General features: G+C 35.6%; 1 protein-coding gene across 11 annotated transcripts in view; it reads left to right on the forward strand.

The window, feature by feature from the left end:
- The window catches only part of baz (par-3 family cell polarity regulator), a 459,446-nt gene that overhangs the window by 404,365 nt on the left and 30,314 nt on the right, over window positions 1–24,767 (forward strand). For 9 of the 11 annotated variants that reach the window (XM_083120313.1, XM_083120316.1, XM_083120309.1 and 6 more), the window contains 6 exons: window positions 830–924; window positions 5,868–5,969; window positions 8,168–8,256; window positions 10,706–10,862; window positions 15,012–15,201; window positions 17,322–17,529. In XM_083120313.1, coding sequence (XP_082976439.1) covers window positions 830–924; window positions 5,868–5,969; window positions 8,168–8,256; window positions 10,706–10,862; window positions 15,012–15,201; window positions 17,322–17,529 — 841 coding nt within the window. The remainder of the gene's footprint in view (window positions 1–829; window positions 925–5,867; window positions 5,970–8,167; window positions 8,257–10,705; window positions 10,863–15,011; window positions 15,202–17,321; window positions 17,530–24,767) is intronic. The other 2 variants (XM_083120312.1, XM_083120315.1) reach the window with 2 other exon arrangements.

Here is a 24,767-nt window from a genome sequence, read left to right on the forward strand (position 1 = left end):
TTGGAAATTATGTGGAACTCTCAATTATTGCGAATCTGAATTAAAATTTTGTTTGGCATTAGATTTATCAACAAACCTTTGATCTAATTAAAAATATTTCAAAGCAAAATTTAATTGTACAATTATATGGCAGAGTTGCAACTTCTGTCACTTTTGTAAGTGTTCCAAACAGCTTTAAGTTACTTGCATTTTCAAATATCAGTATTAGTAGGAACTTGGAACATTTTATGCATTAGCATCCATTAAAATTGGTAACATCACTTTTAATACTCTTGTTTTAATATATCTATGTAGACAATTATGTGAAGTGCTGATATATTCAAATAGAGATTTGGTATTTTTACAAATTGACTTTTCAGCATATTGTAGTTGTATTGTATATTATTTGAATTGTAGAATATTTCTTTTATTTCTGAAGTGGAAAATGTCTTCTAAATTAGAAGAAAAATAAAGTTACATTTAATGGAGTATACATAATTTAACATTAACATGTCTCAAGTTTAATATGGCCTCCCCAATGGCATAATGGTAATGTTGTCACCTTGTAATCAAGGTGTCTTGGGTTCGATACTCTGTGGAGGTACATAGTGATTCAAATGCTGCTTGAAACTGCAGTTCTGATTAGCCTTCTGTACATAAAGTGGACTTAAAATAAGATTAGCCTTTTGTACATAAAGTGGACTTCAAATAAGATTAGGCTTTTGTACATAAAGTGGACTTAAAATAAAAACTGATGTTTAATATGTACATATATTTTTTGGCATCTAAAATGTAGTTACATTTTGATACTGTTCACTGAAGTTGCCTAACTTGTATCCTTTTTTAACAGAGAAGAACGCGAAAGGCAGAGACAACTCCAACTCCAACAGCAGCAGCTGAATGACCAGAAGAGGGCAGAGCATGAATCGAAACAGGATTCAAGGGGTGAGTACCACACACTAATGAAAGTATTATTTATCAAGAATATATACTACAAGAATTAAATTCCTAGCATTCTGCTCCAATTATATGAATCAATTTACCATGTAAGAAACACCTGTTATGAAATTACAAAATACAGTTGTTCACATAATATTGTTACAAAATCAACAGAAATTCAAATTTTGTGCAATTTCCAGGAATAAGATGAAAATGTCACGTGGCATTTTTCCGGACCCTGCAACCAATCAAAATCCTGGAAAGTAGGGTGTGACGAAGTTGAAAATTACCGATGCGGATGTACTCACCGATAATTTTTGGAACCGATACCGATGTCTATATTTAACCGATTCCAATACATAAGAAGAGAGATGAGAAGAAGAGAAGAGGAACAGGAGTCGCTAGAGAAAATAATTGAAAAGAGACAGCTAAAGTGGTGGGGACATGTATTCAGAATGAATGAAGACAAAAAGGTAAAGCAAATTCTAGAAGTAAAGGTGCAAGGTAGGAGAGGTAAAGGAAGACCAAGGATAATGTTTGAAGACAGAATGGAAAAGATTGGAAGAGAAAGGAATAAGACAATAAATATGATGAAGAGAATGATGGGAAACAGACAGGAATGGAGGAGATGGATCGAGGCAACCAACCCTACGCTATGATGGCAGAAAGGGACTAGAGGAAGAGAGAAGAGACAATACATAAGATTATTCAACAGAAATGGGATGTTATTTTCAGCACTACAAAAATAAATTTAATAAATTTTGCTATGTACATTTCTATTGCATATCACATGTATATACATATATATTCTCAAGAGATGCAAATAATTCCTGTTTTAATGTTGTAAATTTAATGCTGGCAGAATCAACTTCAGAAACACGAGTTTTTGATGCACTTCTGGAAGTAACCTACTTCATCTGTTCAGCAACACTGAACACTTGTTCACTGAATATTGATGCAGCAGGTATGCCCAAGTATTTTCTCACCACTTGCTTCAGGTTTGGATACTCATTTTTGAATTTCCAATACAACAGCAGATCCTGGTCATGTGGAATAGTTGGTTCAGCAACGTTTATTTCTAATTTTGAGGTAGGTTGATCCTCTGAATGAGAGTTTGCAATAATTTTATTACAAAAACTCTACAATGATGAAGAATCATAACCTAATTTTCAATAAATCTTTCAAAATTAGAATGTAAAAAGTATTAGAAGGTAAGACTCTAGTATTATCTGTACCGGTTGAAATATCGGAATTTTGACAATGCCGATACCAATGCCGATGTGTCAATTTCTGCCAATTTTCTCTACATCTGTAATCAGCTTCGGCACATCCCTACTGTAAAGGTATCCACCGGTACCAGTAAATATAATCCAACGTATACTTTCTGCTACAGATTTATTGGTATCGATTTAGTCCTATATCCTGATGCTTTCCTGTGCAGTGCCCACTGTACATATCTCATGAATGGAACTAGTTTGGTTGAATGCCTCCACTGCCACATTTCATATCAACTGGTCAAAAGTTTCCATGGCAGGCTGTGAGCCTAGCAGTTGCCTAAACATGGGAGAGTCTTGTGCATGCAACATTTGGACAGAATTGCCAAGTGACATTGGTAGATCCAAAATACACCACCCTGTATATTGTTTCTGTGTTTCACTTGGCATATAACATTCACAGGAACAAATAATATGAAAGTTCTATTGTATAGAAAATTCAACAAAACAGTAATAGGGATAGAAAAGAAAGAATGGGAGTTCTCTTACAAAACACATTTCCAACTTGGTAAGTTCTTTAATTAATATCACAATCCTTATATCACTCAAATTCTACACACATATTGCTCCATATTCAACTTCTTTACATATTTATTCTTGTTTAATCCATAGTTTTGTATTTCTTGCCCTATTTATATAAAGTCATTAGTGTTCAAAATTAACCTTCATTTTCTAGGGATGTATACATATGTTTTACCATGTATGAAATACAGTTTTGGTTAAAACACATTTCCTCGTAAGGAGTGGGAAGTATATATTCTGCAAATACAATTCCGAAAATGTTATTCTCAAAACACTGATATTGGTTGATATTTATATACAATTTGCAGTGAATGTTTTGCTTGTATATTGGCCATGTTGATGTTATTTTTCTCACCACACTTCCGCCTAAGCTGTTATTCAAACACTTTACATTCAGCATATTTCTTGTAGATAAACGAAGATTGATGATCAGCTTCCCTGAGTTAATCACAGTAGGGTAACTACTTTAAAATGTTCGGTGCATGAATATATTGCATGGCAACTCTATTTTAGTTTTGTGTTTTGTGTGTAGCACTGTAATCATTACATTAGTACATTGAATTGTCTGAATTTTCTGTATTTATGTTGTATGTTAATGTAATGCCTGTTAAGCATTTGTCATGGAAGCTAAAAATTAAATAAGTACAAACTGAAGTTTGTTAGCAATGGAAGTATTGAAAGAAAGTTTGTGTTACACATATTTTCCTCTCTAAGAATAAACTGTCCTGAATTTTAAAAGGGCATCTTGGAAACATTTACTATGTAAATATTGCACAAATAGCAGTGTAAGTGGAAGAAAACTTTCGTGAAATATGTTCAAAGTCCATTTTATACATAGACAGGTTAATTGGCACTGGACCTATGAGGTTGAACTTGAAACCCTAACTTATAAGCTGATAAGAGTTATTACTGAACTGGCAACATGACCAGCATACTGTATGAACAGAATGTAAATGCTGATCCCATATCTAAGAAATTTTGAGGCACACTGTACCTATATGGTAAAAAATCCTTGAAAGTTCAAGTAGTTCGCAATACAAATCAATAATTTATATCCACTATAGTTTCACAATAATTTTGGTAGTCTGCAGACATACAGTTCTTATTGTAGAACAAATTAATGAAAATCTTATAACTGTTGCTCTTCAGATGTAATGTTTCAGTATTACTTACATTATGAACACATTTTTTTCTTGTACTTATTACGTGTACATCCAAGGCACTTTACAAAGTTACATGCAGAAGAAAATCTCAAATTTATGAATAAGAATTGTTGCATGCATAATGTTATTTTTCTAATGTAATTGCTTTTTGAAAGCTCAAAATCTTCAATTTATATACACACAAAATGTACTTACGTATCTGCATCATTGTTTATTTCATTGAATTAACTCTAGAGAGCTAACGTGGAAAACCGGGAACGCTAAAGCTAAGGTGTAGTCATTTTGATGACCTTAAGACCTTAAGGAGGAGTTTTATTGGCAATTAAAATTGGCTAATAAGAAACTTGTTTCTTGTAGTATTGGTACCAAATAAAATCGTTTCGACATGATTTAACTTCCATAGTTACATTTTAAACAGCAGTTTGTTTTGTAATCCCCACATATTGCTTTGGAAAAATGGCTGCAAGACATTTTTGTCATCCTCCTTTTCTTGCATGAACAGAAGGTGCAGATCTTGTGTTTTCTTCTTTTCTTAGCCTCTATTTTATCTGTAGGCATAAACATATATAATATTTTGACCCTGGACAAACGTAGCAGGCACAGTAAGGTGCGCATTGCAAAATGATTCGTCATCTATGGCTTCATAAGTTCAGTGTGGATTTCATTTTCAAGCTGCCACCAATTCAGAAATTCATCGTTATTGATGACTTTGTGCATGTCAATCACAAAACTGTTCACTAGAGCAATATTTATCATGCCATAACAGACACAGAGCAGCCATCTTTTTGTCTTTCTGCTGCTAGTCATTTGATTACACATTAGATCCAGTGTGTCCACTGGCACCTTAAATGTGTTGTAATTATTACTGGTTTCTTGGAAGTTTGATAGATGGATGCTGTGCCATGAGTTGTCAAAAGCAGCAAAACCACATTATTTAATTTTGTTTGATGTGATACAAGTGAATTTTTCATTGTCGAAACAAAACATATATGTGCCATTATTGCTTATGTTAGAGCTAACGTTTCATCAGAATGACTACCCAGATAAAATAATACCAAATAATTTATCAACTTCAGCACACACAGTGTGGCCGCGGTGGCTCAGTCGGTAACGCGTCTGACTACCATGCTAAAGGTCCCGGGTTCGATCCCCGGCCGGTTCAAATCCGGGAACTTTTCTAACGTAGGAAGCGGCCCCGGCGCCCACCCAGCGTCGAATAACATGGGTACCTGGGGGAAACCCTGGGGGGTAAAGGCGGTCAGGAGCGTGATGCTGATCACATCACCCCCACTCACGACCGGATCAAGAAAGTGTGGGGCGTTACCCCCACACCCCCTATACGCCTTCATGGCGTGGTGCTAAGCACAGGGGAGCACTTTACTTTACTTACTTTTTACAGCACACACAGTATCACTCCCCCCACAGGTAATGACCAATTGAAAGTACTGAGGGTTCCAAGCCCAAAAGGGTGGGGGAAACCTTTTTGTGTTTATACGTTGTCAATTTGAGGAAGCCTTAACTTTCTAGAGTTAATATCAACTAATAACTACAAGTTCCGATGAGGATTCTTACTTGTCATCAAAATTAATTGAATGAAATAAACAGTCACGTGGATACATAAGTATATTTCATGTGTATATTAATATCTTACCATGTCTGAAGTCCTGTAACATGAATTAAAAACCTTCAGATCTTTATTTTTGAGCTACAGATAATATTTCTTTGTAACAACTGGAGCAGTAGTTGGATTAACACAACATTAATACATTGTATATTTTACCTATTTCATTCACATGGTAGTGTTATTGTAGTGGGAAGCATCAACAAATTTTGCTTGACTCAAGTATGTATACTCACAATTTTAACATCTTGTGGTTGCTTATTATTGTAATTTACATGGTGAAAATTTATAAATTTTCATTTAAAGATTCAATGCTACCTAACCAAGTTAGCTAATGTATAAAGTTGTATTTGTTCTTTTTTTTTCTAGCTAAATACAGCAAAGAATTAATAGCAAACACTGGATTGTTGGTTCGTGCTAACTCAGCTGAATCTATAATAAGCATAACACGCTCACAAACTGGGTCAGAAAGTATGTACTGACTTGTTTTGCATGTATAATTTATGTAACAAGTTAGTGTAGACAACTTCTTACTAAATAGTTACATTTAACAGTCCCTTAAAAGCAATTTGGATCTATTGGTGAAGGGAAGCTTGCATGTTTCTTACTGTGGATGAGTAACATAATTTCTTATTTTTGAGAATAATGGAAATGGGAAGGTGGGAGGGAATGAAGTCAATTACCAATGTATTGATACACTCAGAAGAATGAGCATGTAGCTGTCAAGCTGCTTCTTCATTTGACAGGACAAATTAAGACATTCTTAATTAAGTGCTAATAGAACAGTAATGTCACCAGAGGAGCAAATGAGAAAAAATAGATAAGCAAATGCTCCTTTATCCCAAGTGTCCATTTTTGTATGGTATTTCCAATTATACTAATTGTGACTGTCCCCTTTCAAGAAATATAGCCCCCTCTGCTGCCCCACTAATATTTATCTGGTTAAAAAAGTAAAGTGTTCCCCTGTGCTTTGCATCAAGCCATGAAGACCCACACTGTCTTGATCACAGCAAAAAATGGGGGTGATGTGATCAGCACCATGCCCCTGGCCACTTTTACCCCCCCACCAAGAGTTTCCTCCAGGTACCCACTTTATATGTTGCTGGGTGGGTTCTGGAGCTACTTGAACAGGTGGGAAAAAATCCCGGTTCTTCCCTTCCAGGGATTGAGCCCGGGTCTCTCGCATGGTAGTCAGATGCCCTACTGTGGCTTCTTTATCTGGTACTGTCACTGTATTACAGTATGTTAAAATGCTAACACACACACTGTATTGAAGCCCTTGCTTGGCCATGAGAGTGTGCTTTTATGGTTTCTTATCCATATCATCTAATTATCATTCATTCCCTTCATTGTGTGTAATTTAGGGCTGATCTGATACCACTTTGAACTGATACCAATACCATCAAGGACTGCGATACAAATACATGAAAATTATAGCATTGCAGTCATCTTGTAATGTACATTTATTAAGGAGGCCAGTGAACCATTCACACTCTTCAAGAGCCATTTGGAATTTTATATGAGATTTATAGAATATCAGTTATTGGTATTGGTAAATTTTATGTTGGTACTTTATCATTATGGCCAGAATTTCATATCGGCCCATCTCGAATAAGAAATATGCATTTTGCATAATTGACAGGATATTTTGACTCCACGAAACTGTCACGTGGTGTTCCACACTTTGATTGTGGAGGTATCTGTGATTAAATTCAGCTAGTACCTTCTGGTACCAATAACACTGGTATCAACCGATACATCAATATCAACTCAGTCCTAGTTTAATTGAAATAGTTTGAAAAGCATTGTAAAAATGACGATAGGTCAGCCAAATAGCATTTTAATCATTATAAAGTAACATCAAAACTTGGACTTTTATTACATTTGTATCCAAAAAAGCCTTTCTCCATTTGCTGTCATCTCAACAAATTTTAAAGAATTATTGCTGCTTTTGCACTCAAGAAGAACTGTATTTGTCCCAGAAATTCCACAAAAATATATGCAGTTTATATTGGTTCATCATTTGACATATAGTATTTTGTTGTCAATGCAAATCTGACAACTTCAAAAAAATATCCTAATAACAGATATACTTGAAGTAAAAGTAGAAAATTGTATGGAAATTTGAAATTAACCAATACTTTAGGGAACTTTTGTATATGCAATGCTTTTGTTTTCTAATATGTCTAAACATATACTTTTTAAAAATGTTTGTAGAAATATGCATGATCTTCTTTTAAAAATTTTGTATGCAGATGACTATTGTGATGTGGAACATTTACTAATATTGTTTGTGAAATGTAGATGCATGTACTAATAACTTGTGAATCAATAAATTTTCCCCATCTTTCATATTACTACATAGTAGGTCATCTATCAGAAAACCATCCAGTTTTAGTGTTTCTATGAAATATACAAATATGTAGGTGTAATACATATTTATTTTTTTGTTTTGTTTTTGAGAGCTGAAGAAAGTGGTATGTGATGTCTCATCTCACATATACCATAATATATATAAATATATTGTACATGCACACACACCCTACATGCATGTGTGTGTCATGCATTGATAACTGAAGATAGCTGTAATCTAAATTGATTTTATTTTTATGATTTATGTAATTTATGGTTAAGGAAATGATTCATTCAGAATGTTTATCTTTCTGTAGAAGCTGAAGGCCGCAGTCTTGAACTAGGACCTTCTCTTGGCATGAAGAAATCTTCTAGCTTGGAATCTTTGCAGACAATGGTGCAAGAGGTAATATATTTCTATGATTTTTGTTTCATCTATTAACCTTGTAGCTGAATTCCCCCTGTATCTCAGTGATCATAAGTAAAAGGTAGCAAATCTGTAATTTGTGTTTAAGAGGCCATAGAAAGTATAACTGAAAATGCACTTGCAGATATATTTTTAATGTGGGAAAACTTGGGCACGGTAATAACAAACAAGGTGAATACGAGGAATGTATAGCTTGAGCAAGAAGACCACCCCTAGACTCTGTAGTCGAATTTTCAACTGTTTGCGAGCAGATCCACCATACTCGCCAGATGTGTCCCTGTCTGATTTCGACCTCATTCCCAAAGTAAAGGAACAATTGGCCTGGAGACTGTTTTTGACTCGAAGTCATTGCCATCGTTGTGAAACGTGAGATGTCCTGACTCACACCTGATGATTTCGGCTGTTGTATCCAAGATTGCTGGAGTACATTATGTATTTGCTTAAGCTAAAAATGTTTGATTCATAGATGGAACTCATTCAAGACACTTTACAGGCACTTTACAATCATTTGTTGATGTAAAATATTTTGAGCCGACTTCTTACAGTGTCAGAAAAGATCACTTCAAATTTAATTTTCAATGCCAGCTAGTACTTTCCTGGGCCCAGTCATCTCCTGCTGGATCTCCTGCTGGTTACAAAACATTACATGGCACTTTCATGGTATCTAAAATATCCAGAGTTCCATGCCAAGAATGTCGAGGTTAAGTTTGGCATGGGTGTGCCTTTGAGTGTGTCCATTATCATCATTGCAATTAATGAAAAATAGCAGAAAAGTATGTAGAATAAGAGAAATTCAAATACTAAATATTCTGGAAATTATACACAATTATTTCAAATAAAAGCTCGGGTACATTTAACCTTTACTTTCTCAATGGTCTATGAGTGTTCCATCCACAATATAGCCTGAGTCACCCGATGGCACACTCATGGACCATCGTGCTAATTAAACAATTCATGTACTTTTAGGGCCTTCATACTTGTATGTGAGGTTGTAAACGCGACAGATGTTGAGATAAAACTTTGAAATGTCATGTGGAAGAAAACCCCCTCCCCCCCAACTCCAAAGTTACGTATGGAAGCTGGCGCGAATTTTAAATTTGTACACTTATTTGACATAAAATGTTATAACTCATAGACTATTTGACCAATCTACTTCGGGTAACTTTTGTTTTTCCGCTAAAACATCAGGGCATGCAACCGTGCAGGAATTAAAAATGCCAGAGCCAATAAGAGGGGTTGGGTGGGTCGCGGCCCCCAACTTTCAATGAAAAAATCATAAAAATGGGGAGTTTGCCCCCTCTTCCCCTGCTATTTTTGGAAGGGGAGGCAAACTTTAGCCTTATTTTCAAAGAATGGTCCTTTCTCAATGGAATGAAAGTCATTTCATGTTTCTGGGTGCATTACATTGTGGAATATGAAAAAAACTCCCCATTTTTATGATTTTTTCATTGAAAGTTGGGGGCGGCAGCCCACCCAACCCCTCTTGTTGGCTTTGGTGTTTCTATTCCTCCACGGTTGCATGCCCTGATGTTCTAGCTGCAAAACAAAAGTTACCTAAAGTAGATTGCTCAAATAGTCTCAGAGATATAACGTTTTTCTGAAATAAGTGTAAAATTTAAAAATCACGTGCAAAGGTGGCGGCCAGAGAGAGGTTACTTTCGAAAACCCGCTCGGCAGTCTAAAGATTAATACTTATATACATGGACATATCTTGGAGCCTAACTTTGAGGTTAGAATCGAAATTCTCCATCCCATAAAAATAGTGTCCAGGAACTAATTTTTTTTAAATTAATTGTTACATTTGTGAAATCCAAAAATTATGTATTGTATTTCTCTTGAGATCTACAAGGTTAACAAAAATCCCTTTAGCTTCTAAATTTTATTAAACCTTATAATTTTAAGTAAGTTGGGTTAGTGGCCCCCTTGCCCCTTCAAGTTACGCCTATGCTTATATGTTAATATTTATAAATAATCTGAATACTTTTGAATTGCTACAAAGGTCGGGTATTAGTATTGGTGGAATCGGTATTAGTTTAAAGTGGTATGAATTAGCCATAATGTAAAGGTAACAATCCATTGCACATTATTTAAAAGGCAGTAAAAATATCTCGTGGTTAATTATTAATCTATTTTCCAGTGGAGACTGAAACGAGGCAAATCAACTCCTTTTTTTTCGTATGATAGAAATACAATAAATGAGCCAGCTGCATGCTGACAAAGATTCTATAAAATCAAGTCATTGTTGCTCAAAACTTGTTTTCATGAATTTCTTCATTATTGCAGAGATCCCTCTTAATTGTGACATGTTCAATGAACCACATAGGCTACTCTCAGATTATTTTAAATCAGACTGATCCTAGCATTTCATGTTTACATTTTTAAAAAAGCTAGATGTTTCGTATTCATTTACATTCTCATTCCTCTGTAGATTCAGATACAGGAAGATGGAGATCCTGCTTACACATACAGAGTTCAAGGCCCCGTCAAAGTTATCAGAGGAAGAGGCTGCAATGAGAGCTTCCGTGCAGCTGTTGATAGAAGCTATGAGGCTCCATTGGCTGAGTTAAGAAATAGGATGGAAACACGTAAGTTAAAAAGTTGCTATTTCTGTGGTGTTCTTATTGTCATATCTTCCATCAGTGACTATAATTAGTAGGGATGGCAATTTTTTAAAAGAAACATGTTAAAATGTTTTTGGCTTTCATTTTTCGAAAAACTTTCCATTTTTTCTAGTTAGAAAAAAAATTGTTTTAGAAAAAAATTTCATTCTTAGTTTCTAATTTTTGATAAATTTTCAGTTTTTCATTTCCAGTCTTATTGGTTTAGAAAAGTTTCTCATTTCTGTGTTTTTTTTTCCTTTTCGAAATTTTTCTACTTTTGTCTTTCGATTTTTTTAATTATAGATTTTTTTTTGAGTTTTCACACAACGAAATTTGGCTCCATGAACTTGTTTTCAAAATTTTAGAATTTAAATTTTCTCAAATTCAATACTTTCTTGCTTTTCCATGTACTTTTTCCTGAGACGGAATTAAGTTTTTAATAAAAGAGCAAATTTAAACGTCTGATAATTTGCCTTAACAGACATCCATCTACATCATTTGGAAATGGGACGTTTAACTTCTTTCAGTAATTTGAGATAGAAATGCTTTTCAAAGTTCTCGCACACTAGATGATCTGAACTCCTTATTGTTCTTTTTTGCAAGATTGATTGAATCCAGAAGAAAATATCAATAAAGAAATTGAAAAAGTATAGTAAATATTCAGAAATGGATCACCATATACATTACAGTCCATCTTTACTACTAGTGTTATTTTTTAAAATGTGTATTGATTCATACTAGTAAGCACATTTGAACTGCAGATCATGTAAGTTCAATATTTTCACAAATTTAATTGTTTACATTTTTTTTGCCAATCATAACATGGACTTATCACATAACTAATGATTAAATAGGATCAATACTAATTCTACACCCCTTGTGTATGTTATGCAGTTGAGGGATTTTTTTTTACTAAATTAAGTTTCTTCTCTTCACCATGTATCGGTTTAAAATCAGATAAAATATATGTTTTTTTCCGAAGTTTTGACATTCAATAGTTTTTCTTTGTTTATATATATAAAAAAACTATTGTATATTTTATATAAAATTGCAATGAAGCACAAGTTTTCTGTACATAAACAACCTAGTTTCTTTTAACTGGCATTAACAACTAAGCATTCTGCAAGTGATATATGTAGAAGGGTTTTGTATAATATAACTCTGGAGAACTAGATGGTATGAAGAATATTTCTTTGGTGTGTTCCAATTTACATTTTTGTAATGGAAATAGGGAGATTGTGAAACTTTATGAGGTAATGGCTTTCATTGGTTATCCTTTTTTGTATATTCATAACATTACATTAAAAAGAAGTTATTTTTATGAAGCTATAGCATTATTGTTTTCTGTTTATTTTTTTTTTAGAATTATTGTTGTTCTAGCTTGTGTGGAACTAATTATTTCTTTATAAATATCTTTATTTTGGTATTATTCTAACTTTGCATGATTTACAGTTGGTATTGCTTGTGTATAAATATGTCAATGTTTGTGGGTCTGTTAACATTAACAGTGTTATAATTGTGATGCAAGTTTGTATATAAGGGGCTTTTAAATGTGCAAAAAATACATTGATCCTTTTTCTACAGTATTGCAAGTTTTCAGAAAGTACAGTGCCTTTTTTGGTCATTGCCTGCGGAATGGCAGTTAGTGCAGCGGAAAGTAAGGTTGCATCTGCCAGCATTCAGAATGCAATATTCACATAACTGGAGCCGCTAGCTATGTAATGAAAGAAGCTTGTACAATCACATTGATAGTTACAATTAAAATGCGCACATACCTTGTTACACGAGCTGTTGGAAATTATGTCGTCCTGCATCCACACATTTACGACATTTTTAAAGGAAGTAACACGTATCAGTTCCTCTTCCAAAATTGCTTCAATTTCCCTCCTGATATTTTCTTTCAATTCTTCCAATGTATGGTTTCAGGTTTGAAAGCTTGGTAGCTTGCCACACAGACATCATGAAAATGTCAGTTTCTTGTGCAAGGTGCCAGAGGGATTTTCGATCGTACTTCAATGTTTCTTCTCATTAAGCACACACCATTTTACCTGTTCTTTTTATCAAGAACAGACCGTGATTACCTAAATTTGTTCACAATTATCTGAACACTTTCTCTGTGTGAAACAGGAACATCTGGGAATTCTGCCACAAAACGTATTTTAACTTCCCTATATGAATTTTAAATGATGTAAGAGTCGTGCATAAAAAGTATTGTTTCAAATTGTACAGATGGCGTGTCATTATTAGACTGCAGAAAAGCACCAGTAATATGTACTAAAACAAAACAATCTAAAACTACTTGTTAACACCTTAACACTTCACAAACACATGTAAACTGGACACCAGCTATCTGGATAATGAAGCACTGACGCATCCAGTGGCAAGTCAATGTACACCTGTTAGTCTAAATGCTGGCAGGTATGATCTTACTTCCCGCAGAGCTAGCTGCCATTCCGCAGGCAACTCGACTGAAAAGTTGTTGTTGATTTGGTGTTTTTAAGTCCACTTTATGCACAGTAAGACTAATCGGGACTGGACCTACAGTTTAAAGTGGGATTGAACCACTTGTGCCTCCACTGGGTATCGAACCCAGGACCCCTTCGACTGAAAAGGCACTGCATATTTTACTTAATCATGGAATAATTATGTGTAATATTATTTATACTTCATTTTAGTGACCAAAAAAAAACAAAAAAAAAAAAACAGTAATACACTGTGAATTGGTGATGATAAATTTTAAGCTAATTACGTTGCTCTTCAATTTTTTAATCACTTTGAGGGTTGACACTTTACAAATTGGATGAATTATTAAGATTTACATTTCCAACTGTTCGTGACTAATATTTGACATCACCCACTTATCTTACAATTTTGTAATTTTGGAACCAAATTGAATTTATTTGTAATGTAGCCAAGCATTAAACCATAAGTAGTGACATGTTTGGTTACTGTGTTTTGCTTAATAAGTCTTAAATTATTTATTTTATACTGCTAACGGTAACACCATATGTTGAGTTTGTTACTATTTATGAACTTCCTAATGAAAAAAGCCCCTGTAACCATTCCATTACTTAATTTTTAGGAAGAAGCAGTGCTTGAATTCTGAATATTAGTTCCAAGTATTTCAAGTGTACATATCTCAGCAGATGATGTGTAAATATTGCATGTAGTAAATTGTGATTCATAGGAAAAAATGCTTTGAAAGAAATAATCATGCAATTAACAGAAGTTGTACAAGAGACTTACCTTGGTTGACATCACTTATGGGGACTGCATTTTCTTTAGTCAAGCCACGATTTTGGTGGGGGGAAGGGGGCATACTTCATGTATTAATTTCAATCATTGACAGAAAAGCGATTGATTTGGTTTATTTTACTTCACTTTTCTGCCACTTCATGAGCGAAGATCAGGATTAGGGATGATGTGATGAAATTAATGAAAGGACACTCCCAAATAACATCCATGTGCAGGCTGGGATTTGAACCTGAAACTGCATAGCATGCTGTGCTAACCACTCTGCAGAAAAATGCACTTGAAGACATTAAGTTTGTGTTTTATCATGCACACAATTTTTCATTTATAATGCATATTAATGTTGAATGTGGCATAGATTTAATTTACTTGTATGTAAAATTGTATATTTTAATACACATTCATATTTACTATGTGCGAATTACTCACAAGATTGACAATATATATTCAGTTTTACTTACGTTTTTTGCGAGTATAGTTCGTTCGAGAGAGAACCTATGAATTGCTTATAATCTGAAGAAGAGAGAAGTTATCTCTCGAAACGTCGTAATTGAAGAATGAACTATACTCACAAAAACATCAGTAAAACTGAATTTATATTGTATATTTTAATAGTAATAGAATATAGTTATGCTTTCTATTGCTGTGAGAAAAAGGATTAATGTAGCAATATTAAAACTGTAATGTTTAAAGCTGGTCGTAACTTCCTAATGTAGCATATGGATTGTACTGTGCATAACTTTCTAATGTAACATATGGATTGTACTGTGCATAACTTTCCCTTGCCCTTTATATTAACAATGATCTTGGGGCTCTGCTTATAACCGGTGTGCTTTTGTGCTTTTTTACCCTTTGTGCTTCTATGATTTTTCTCTGGTTTAGACGGATATGGGCTTGATGCAGAGCTACGCTTCTTTCACTTAGTTGCTGAAGAGGAGGCCGAACCAATGGGGAACGGATTCGGAAGGGGAACCTCCAGACAGTCCTCGCTCAATGCGGTGCTTGATGACAAGTACAACAAGAAGGGGAAGAAGAAAACTGGACTCTTCAAAGGAATAGGGTCAATGTTCAGGTAAGAACTCTTGTTTACCTGAAATGTCTTGATCTTTGTGTTTTGAAATTTCTGCTTTGAATGCTTAATTATATTACAAGAGTGAAATGAAAACCATAAAAGTCCAATAAAAATTGTAGGGCAGACTGTATGCTGCTCAAATTTACACGAGCTATCAACTATTACTTACAAAGTGACCTCAAGGCTGCAACACTAATGAAGTGAGCTTCAGAATGCCATTTTTGTTATTTTAAAGATGGCGGCTCCTATACACACTTCCACCATTGAAGAAGAGTGGTTTGTTGCCCTCTGTCAGCCAAAAACTTACAGCAATTTCTTGACAAATGAAAATTCAATATGTCTGTGCATGCTTAGCACACCATCAAGTTTACTAATGGAGGAGAAAGTTCGACAATGGCCTTCAGTTCGCAGACAGATAGGTGGAAAGGCCTTCACAGTGGCTCATAAGTGACTGCATGTGGGCCCCAAAGACCTATTCTTCTTAAGGTATACAGTCAATGACTCAAAGTTGAAAATATATGTAGATCAGCAATAGGTGTCTGTGCTGAAATGCAGCAAACTTGTGCAACCATACCATATATATGGTATGGACAGGGAAGTGCTCTTTCCCCACTGCTCTTCATAATTACAATGGATGCAATTAACGAAGAGGTGGGGATAGAGGATAGGAGAGGAAGAGATAGAGGCTTTGTTGTTTGCTGATGACTTAGTAATATGGGGAACAAGGAAGAAGTAGTATAGAGACAGCTTGATAGTTGGAATGAGGAAATCAGAAGAGCAGGAATGAAATTCAGTGCAGAAAAGAGTGAGGTGGTAATGACAAGAAGAAACAGAGCCAGAAATGAACCAAGAATAAAGATGGAAGAATAGATGAAGAGGTAAACAGAAGAGGACAAATGGGTGGGGGACTATATCGAAGTGTTCGAAGATTAATATGGAACAGGGATGTACCTATGAAGTGCAAGAGGGTAATATACAACACATACTATGTGCCAATAATTATGTATGAAGCAGAGACTTGGACAGTAACAGAGAGACAAGAGAAAGATGCAGGCAGTGGAGATGAAATTCTTAAGGAGTATATTGGGGAAGACTAGAAGGGATAGAATAAGGAATGAGGAGATTCGACAGACATCTTCAGGACAGGATAGATCTGGCACAGATTAGATGGTTCGGACACATGAAGAGGATGAATGCAGAAAGACTACCAGTAAGAGCTTACAATGCACAAGGAGTGGGAATAAGTCCAAGGGGGAGACCAAGGTGTCAGTGGAAAGAGCAGATAGTGGAGAGTGTTAGGAGAAGAGGGCAAGATTGAAATACAGTGGAAAGAGAGGAGTGGTGGAAGACCAGAAAAATGGGGAAGCTTGACTTCTATACCGACCCATCCAGAGGCAGGAAACGGCGAAGGATGATGATGATGATGATGACTACATAAAGCTCCTGCTTAGCGAATGGTTAGCACTTTTGCCAGCCTGAATTTCTAGTGGACATAGCATAGCCCCACAATTTTTTTATAATGTACAGATTGTCTTGAGATATCCAACAGCTGAGTTAAACTAACTCTCTCTCTCTCTCTCTCTCTCTCTCTCCTCTCCTCTCCCTCCTCTCTCTCTCTCTCTCTCTCTCTCTCTCTTTCTCTCTCTGTCTCCTTCTCTCTCTCTTATCTCTCTCAAAAGAGAGAAAAAATGTTAATTATTTTTCACCAGGAAAGCTTTTCAAGACTTACATTAGTTTTTTCAGATGTTTTTTATTGGATACTGTGTGCTTAACATTATTTGCCATTAAAGTTTCAAGGAAAAGTATAGAACAATTTTGATATCAGTCTTAATAATTGCATCTGCATTTACACATCATATAACACATACATATCACCCCTCACAAAACACTACTGATGACTTACAACATACATTTATTCCATAGTATAAATACCTACTCAATTCAAGGTACAATTCTGTCATTGTATAATATTGTATTATCATGATTATTATGTTTTCCCTTTGTCTCACATTGATTCATTGTGACCACGGTTGGGTTTAAGTACAGTCCATGAGTCCAAACCATTTGATTCTATTCTGTCAGATGTATATGTAAATACTTAAAGCATTGTTTGTATGTAGGTTTGGAAAGCACCGTAAGACACTTGAAGTTCCACTACATTTGGGTATTGAGGATGGAATTGTTCATGAGGAGAGGGAGAGCCATCATCCAGATGTAGAGAAGGAGAAAGAGAGATTGGCGGCAAGGCAGGCAGCGCAAGATGAGCAGCAAAGGATACAGGAACAATATCGAAGGCTCGTTCAGCGCCAGCGGCAAATGGAACAGCAGGTTGGTTTGAAATTTGGAACATAATGTCAACAGATAGTTTCAGGATCACCAGTATATTACATTTAAAAAGAAAGTAAAGGGCTCCCCTGTGCTATGCACCATGCCATGAAGTAGGGATGTGACGAAGCTGAAAATTTACCGATGCCGATGTACTCACCGATTATTTTTGGAACCGATACCGATGCCGATATTTAACCGATTCCGATACATAAGACTATTTAACGAAAATGGAATGTTATTTTGAGAATGACAAAAATACATTTCCTTTAAACACTTATATTTGCACATTATACACATACATATGTATTTTCAGAGATTTAGCATTAGTACAAAAGCAGTTCTTATTAGTCAAAGGACTTCCTGTTCTTAGTAATGGAAGTTCAATTCTGTAAGATTCAACTTTAAAAACATGAGTTTTTGCAGCACTTATAGTGTTGGGAAAAATTGAACATTTCTCGTACTGAAAATATCCTAACTTGGCCAGGAACTTGTAAATTTTTCCCATCCCAAACGTCAGGATTAAAAAAAAAAAGTCCTAGTGCCATTCCGATCAAAACATTTATATCCCTCACATCCGATAGTCAAAGTGAAGAAAGCATCGAGAATTAGCCCCTTTTAATTCGATTATTGGACAGTTTCTTATGTTGGGAAATTATTTCCCGAAGTCCCTGAACAGATTTTTCGGAATCACACAACTGAATGCTGATTAGGGATCACATGAAGCGTGTGAGAATAGTAGGGGAGTAGGGGCGTGCCGGACAATTTTTTTTTTTTTTTTGGTCGGGACGAGAAAAATTCGCAATTTCCTGACTAAGTGGGAAAATGTACGAAATTTTGTGAACCTCGGGAAATCTCGAATTCTACACGTCATTTTCACCTTAAGTGATTATTTTTGCATATCTGGAATAATTAAAAACAAACAACTTCCCATAAGTTCCAGACATTTTCAATGCAGAATATGTCGAGAATTAACGAATTTGTAAAACGACCTTTCGGTATTTTCCGACTGCTCGGGATCCCGGAAAGTCAGGAAGCCATTTCCCCAAGTCGAGATCGGAAGGGAAATTTTTTTCCCGATCCCAACTTTTCGGGATCCCGCACACACCAAGAAGAGGGCCGATATTACACTTTATCTGGCACGAATGACAACTTGACTCGAGTTAGTAACACTGGTTACATACACAGGTTCATATTTCATTTTATAACCTGTGTATTAACCTTTTTCGTCTTACGGGGTACGTGATGTTGCAATGTATGTTAAAATTTGATTATATCATTCAAATAATGATAAATGTATTTTAGTTGTTGGTGCAAATATAATTTGGCTTAGCATTTGCTGATTGTCCAACCTAAAACACATTAATCATAATAAAATGGAAAGAAGAACTGTACACAGAAGCTGTCGGAAGCAAGTCGGTATGTGTTTGTGAATACGTTCATCACCGGTACTGGACTTTAGTTGGTTTTCTGTTTTTTATGTGAACATTATAAGCACAGTCTCAGATTTAACTCAATTTAACCTAATTTTCAATAAATCTTACAAAATTAAAATATAAAACTTATTTCAAGGTAAAACTCTAGTATAATCGGTACCGGTTTAAATATCGGACTTTTGCCGATGCCGATGCCGAAGCCGATGTGTCAATTTCGGCCGATATTCGAACATCGGTAATCGGCTTCGGTACATCCCTACCATGAAGGCATATAGGGGATGTATAGTTAGACCCCACACTTTCTTGCACAGCCGAAGGTGGGGGTGATGTGATCAGCACCATGCCCCTGGCCGCCTTTACCCCCCAGAGTTTCCTCCAGGTATCCATTTTATATGATGGTGGTTGGGCACCAGAGCCACTTAAACAGCTGGAAAAAATCCTGGTTCTCACTTGCCAGGAATCAAACCATGGCTCTAGTACCGTGCGTTCATTTCGATCTTCAGCCGAGAGATCGGGAGAACCGTGGCGGGCGGCGCTGATGGAAATGCCGACATTTGCGGCCTGTAATGCCCGCTTATTTTTATGGTCATATGCAGACATTTATATAAATATTGCAAAACAAGCACTAACCTGTGTTATAAGAGTACAGTTTTAATTTTAGTAGCTTAGTGGCTGTATGTGCTGATGATTATGACATGCCCATCTCCTGTGAAACACGACGTAGAGGTTTGTTTGGAGAACGTTCTAACGCTGCAACAATTTCATCGAGTTTTGCTTCAGTTAGAATCCGTCGCTTTTGCTTAGCTGTTTTAAAATTTAACGATCCAGTTTCTCGTAATTTAAGGACAAGATGTCTAACTGTATCTCTATGTGGAGGTGAGACGCCTGGGAATTTCTGTACAAATGCCTACACATGTCTCGACACGAGTCTGTTTTCACGTAAGTGTCATGCATAAAAATTCTTTGTTCTAACGTGAACCTTGCGGCTGTCATTCCAATCGTCTCACTGACACAACACACATACACACTGCAATAACACAAACAAGTAACAGCAAGTAACCAAGAATAACACTCTTGCGCACAGTACAAAATTAACATGCTCTTTGTTTACATCTGCTGGCCACTATATTCACAGCTCTGTCTTCATCTAGTCGCGAAAGAACAAAAAACTCGAGCTCTGAGATTTCGGATTGCAAGGAAGCTCACGAACACAATTGACTTTTAATGGTTTCGTCTGCAGCGTAATCTTGATACAGTGTTGCACATTCGAAACCTCCAAACGATCCCCATCGAGACAAAACTCTTTCAAGGATATAAACTTAAGCAGGACGTTACTGGTCAAAACTATGATTAAAATGTTTTATTATCTGTGGCTCTTAACATCGTTTCTAAAGCGTATTTATTTGTGTATATAAGGGCAGAACTTGGATGAATTACAGAAGAACTTTTGCATGTTATAACACAGGTTAGTGCTCGTTTTGCAATATTTATATAAATGTCTGCATATGTCCATAAAAATAAGCGGGCATTACAGGCTGCAAATGTCGGCATCTCCGTCAGCGCCGCCCGCCACGCTTCTCCCGATCTCTCGGCTGAAGATCGAAATGAACGCACGGTATATTACCTTAGGCAGTTCAACGAGACATTTTTTGCTTTCAGAATGGAGTGGAAAACAGCACACACATTACGGTACCAATGTGCATGTAATTACACAAAAATATGTAATTTTGTCACCTTATATAATATTGCATGGGCGTAAGATTTGGTTTGTTTAAATTTATGAGTGTGATGTCGTAGACAGGTACATGCCCTCCTGTTAGTTTGCCCCTCTACTGTCTCTCCCCCAATAGACAGACAGACAGGCAAAAAAAAAATGGTGATTCAATATTGAATATGAATTCCTATTTATATGTGGTACATGCACATGATAAATTTGGCTGTTGCCCCCCCCCCCCCATATAATTTTTTTCCCTTTATTGCTACCCCTTTCTCTTCCCCTTGACCTTACCAAACTCGTTTTTTGATGGTAAGCACACTGCAGTATCCTTGGCTACAGTGAGCTCTAGTCTGAACTATAATCTTTGTTGTAGATTATTTGGAATATGTTGTCAAGAAAATTTCCTATTCTTAAGCAATCCATTACTAATGCCACAAAATACTCCTATTAGATTCTATAATGCTAAATCACAAACCTTAATTATTGTTGTTGTTGTTTGTTTTTACACGGATGCAGTTGCACTTAATGAACATATGATTCTGTGAAATTTTTCAGTGGCATATGCTTCAAGCACTGTATAATTTGTAAGGGGATGGTGATGTAAACATGATGAGATAAACAAAAACTTGAAACATTGTAAACTGTTGTGGAAATTACAAGGACAAGGTTGTGGTTGAGTTTTGAAAAAAATAATCGAATTTTTTTAAAACCAATTTCCATGTAGTTCTTCACATTAAACTTCCTTTGCTACCTTAACACTCAATATCAGAAGTTTCTTCTTTGTATTTTATGAGATATTATTTACTTAATTTGCCAATCCTATTTTTTTCCCCCAGTCAAGCACGTATTTTCAACTTCTACAAATCAATGTTTATCTGTTTGTTTATTAATAGTGTCTATCTAAACTCTTTTTATTCTATCTATCAGGAATGCTAAATCTTTAAATTAAATCTTTAAATGTTGTTCTCTTTGTATGTGAGTAAATTCAAGTAAATTCACCTTTCATATATGCTGCAAGGACTTCTGCTGCTTCTGCACTTCACTTAAAATGTTTAAGGTAATCCAATTCATGTCGAGACACAGTTTATTATGTAGAATTGCTTTTACCAGCTAGTCAGAACTCGAATAGAGTAGCAGTTGCTTTTGTTCTTTTCACAACTAATGAATTTAGCTATTTTACTATTTTTTCCACTGCACGCAAGGAAAGTACGTTGCGTGTATTTTGTTTGCTACATAAATTATTTAAAGTGAATTGGGTTAATGTTTCGATAAATGAAAAAACAAGTGATTCATATATAGCAGGGGTGGCCAACGCGTCGCCAACCGGCAAGCCACGAGAGGTAGCCCGCGGTGCTCTGTCATATTATACGGATTTTATTATGCATAGTCACGAAACATTTTATTACGTACCTGTCTGTATTTACTGTTGTATCAGGAAAGGATCTTTGTTGTAACAGTTAATTTCTTTCTTTGTTGAATCACATAATAATTAACCATAAAAAATGTAAATATTCTTTGCATTCTCCTTTCGGAGTAACCAACAATTCGTTATTGAACGACTGAACAGGGCCGGATTAACCTATGGGCAACTGGGGCAATTCCCCTGGGTTCCCCACCAAAAGGAAGCTGTGAAGGGCCTCCACCAAAAAAATATTTTAACCAGCTGGCTATGCTTGTGAAAAAATTACATAAGAAGTTGTATTTTAAAAATAAAAATACTTCAATATTGTCGTATGTATACACTCTTCTGGACCAGAAGAGCACAATAAGGAACACTCACGTCAGCGGGTGAGAAAGGTCCGACGGAATCCTCTTGACTATGAAAATGAACCTCAAATCCACCTCTCGCCTAGTGAACATTTCAGAGTGGAAAGTTTTCTACCAGTGATTGATCAAATCACCTCATCAGTCGCAGACAGGATTTTCCCTATGAAACTGTCGCATAGAGGTTCAGTATTCTAAATGAACTTGCAGTGGCAACTCCATCACAAATTACATCTACAGCTCACGGGCTTTTGAGCATCTACGAGGATGATCTGCAAGGATCTGGAACCCTCGCTAGAGAATGAGCTGATACAGTTTGCACACCTAGTAAGCAGTAGCAATGTCAAACATCAGGAAGACATCCCAATGGAACTGTCTATGTATAATATTGTATGTAAGGATCCGTTCCGCAGTACATTTCCCAATATCGAAATACTCTTTAGAATGTATTTGGTCTTAATGGCAACAAACTGCAGCAGAGAAATATCTTTCTCAAAAATGTAATTAGTGAAAAACAGGCTTCGTGCTGCCATGGGACAGGATTGCTTATCCAATCTTTGTTTATTAAGCATTGAACATGAACTTCTTTGTGAATTGGACTTTGATGATATAGTAGATGAATTTTTGGCGAAAAAGGCAAGAAAAGTGTGTTTACTACAAGGTGGCGCAAAAGTTATCACCTGATTTTCTTAGCCTATAGCTTGGGTTTTAAATTAAACAAAGTAGTATTTTTGTGTTAAACTTTCATTGATACTTAGAGGCACACAAATTTCGTTTTTGACAAAAACACGAAATATGAAATAACATGCTGTAATGTTCATTTTTCATGTTTGTGAAAGGACTGAGGTGTATTTTTCTACCCTATTTTGTCACGAAATAATGCGAAATGAACTGCAAAATGCGAAATTGACTGTTAAACATGAAATTTACCGTTTATATACTGACGCGACACTTTCTGAAGTCTGAAGTATCCTGTTAGTTATGCAATTCATGGAAAATTGATTAATTCTGCTGTAGCTACTGTTGGATACACAATCTGCTACATCCTAGCAAGGATGACCACAAAATCTCGATAATGAATATCCGGATTTCAAATTATCCAGTATCCATTTGGGATACAATGGATAATCTGGATATCTGAATACACATCTAGTAAATCCAGATAATGTGAATATCCAGATAGTATGGATATCCAGATAATATGAATATTCAGATAATTTGGATAGTACAGATGTGATGAAGGATCTTTAGAAAATCCATACTGTGAAATACGGACATTTGGATATCTGGACATTTTGTATAATCCAGATAATTTGGATAATCTGAACATCTGGATTATTTCGATATCTGAATTATTTGGACATCTAGATACCAGAATATCCTATATCTAGATATTTGAAATCTGGATAGAGAATTATCTGATAACTGGATAAAATTTTATCTGGATTTGGCCATCCCTAGTTCCTAGTACTCTATATGGCAAATGAACTGGCTATGGCTCACAACATGAACTAGGCAGACCTCCGTGGCAGAGTGATTACCACAGCATGCTACTATGCTAGGAGTCTCGGGTTTGAATCTCAACTTTAGTATGGGTGTTCTTTGTGAGTGTCCCTTCATCATATCATCACTCATCCTCATCGTGATTATCCAAAAGTGGCAGAAGAGTGATGTAACATAAGCTAATTGAAACAAACATGAACTAGAAGTCTGCCAAGTAGTGGAGGTGCAAGTTCCCAAGTGGATGGTGGCACTGACCACCGAAATTAATCGAAAGATAAAAATAAGGTTTGTGGAAAAAGTGAGTACCTCTTACAAGTATATATGAAAGAATTGAGTTATTTGGCTGGGCAGCTGTCCATTTCTTAATTAATTGAAACCAATGTGTAAATGCTTTGGCCTGTAGTGAAACAGTTTACAGTAGCACACACAGTGTAAATGAAATAGTTTTTCCTCACATCTCACTTATATTGAAAACTGCAGCTTGAGTTCTTGTTTTTCAAATTCTGAAAAGGTGATTTACTACCTTTGAGGCATGTATGTTTCATGTTTTTTTCTTGTATGTACGTATTGCTTGCATTTTAGAATTATTCCTCATGTAGTATATGGTTGTTACAAGCTTTTACACAATTTTTTGATGTAACGTTTTTGGAGAACACACACTTCCTTCGTCAGACATTTATTTTTAGTTTTATTACTCTGACAGTTATAACTTATGAGGCTATATTAATCAAACTACAAATAAATGTTTGATGAAGGTAGCATATGTTCTCTTGAAATGTTATGTAAAAAAAAAGTGTGTTTAAATACTTGTAGCAACTGTA

Source organism: Lepisma saccharinum, chromosome 4 (genome assembly GCF_977018435.1).
Source record: "Lepisma saccharinum chromosome 4, izLepSacc3.1, whole genome shotgun sequence".
Classification (NCBI taxonomy): domain Eukaryota; kingdom Metazoa; phylum Arthropoda; class Insecta; order Zygentoma; family Lepismatidae; genus Lepisma; species Lepisma saccharinum.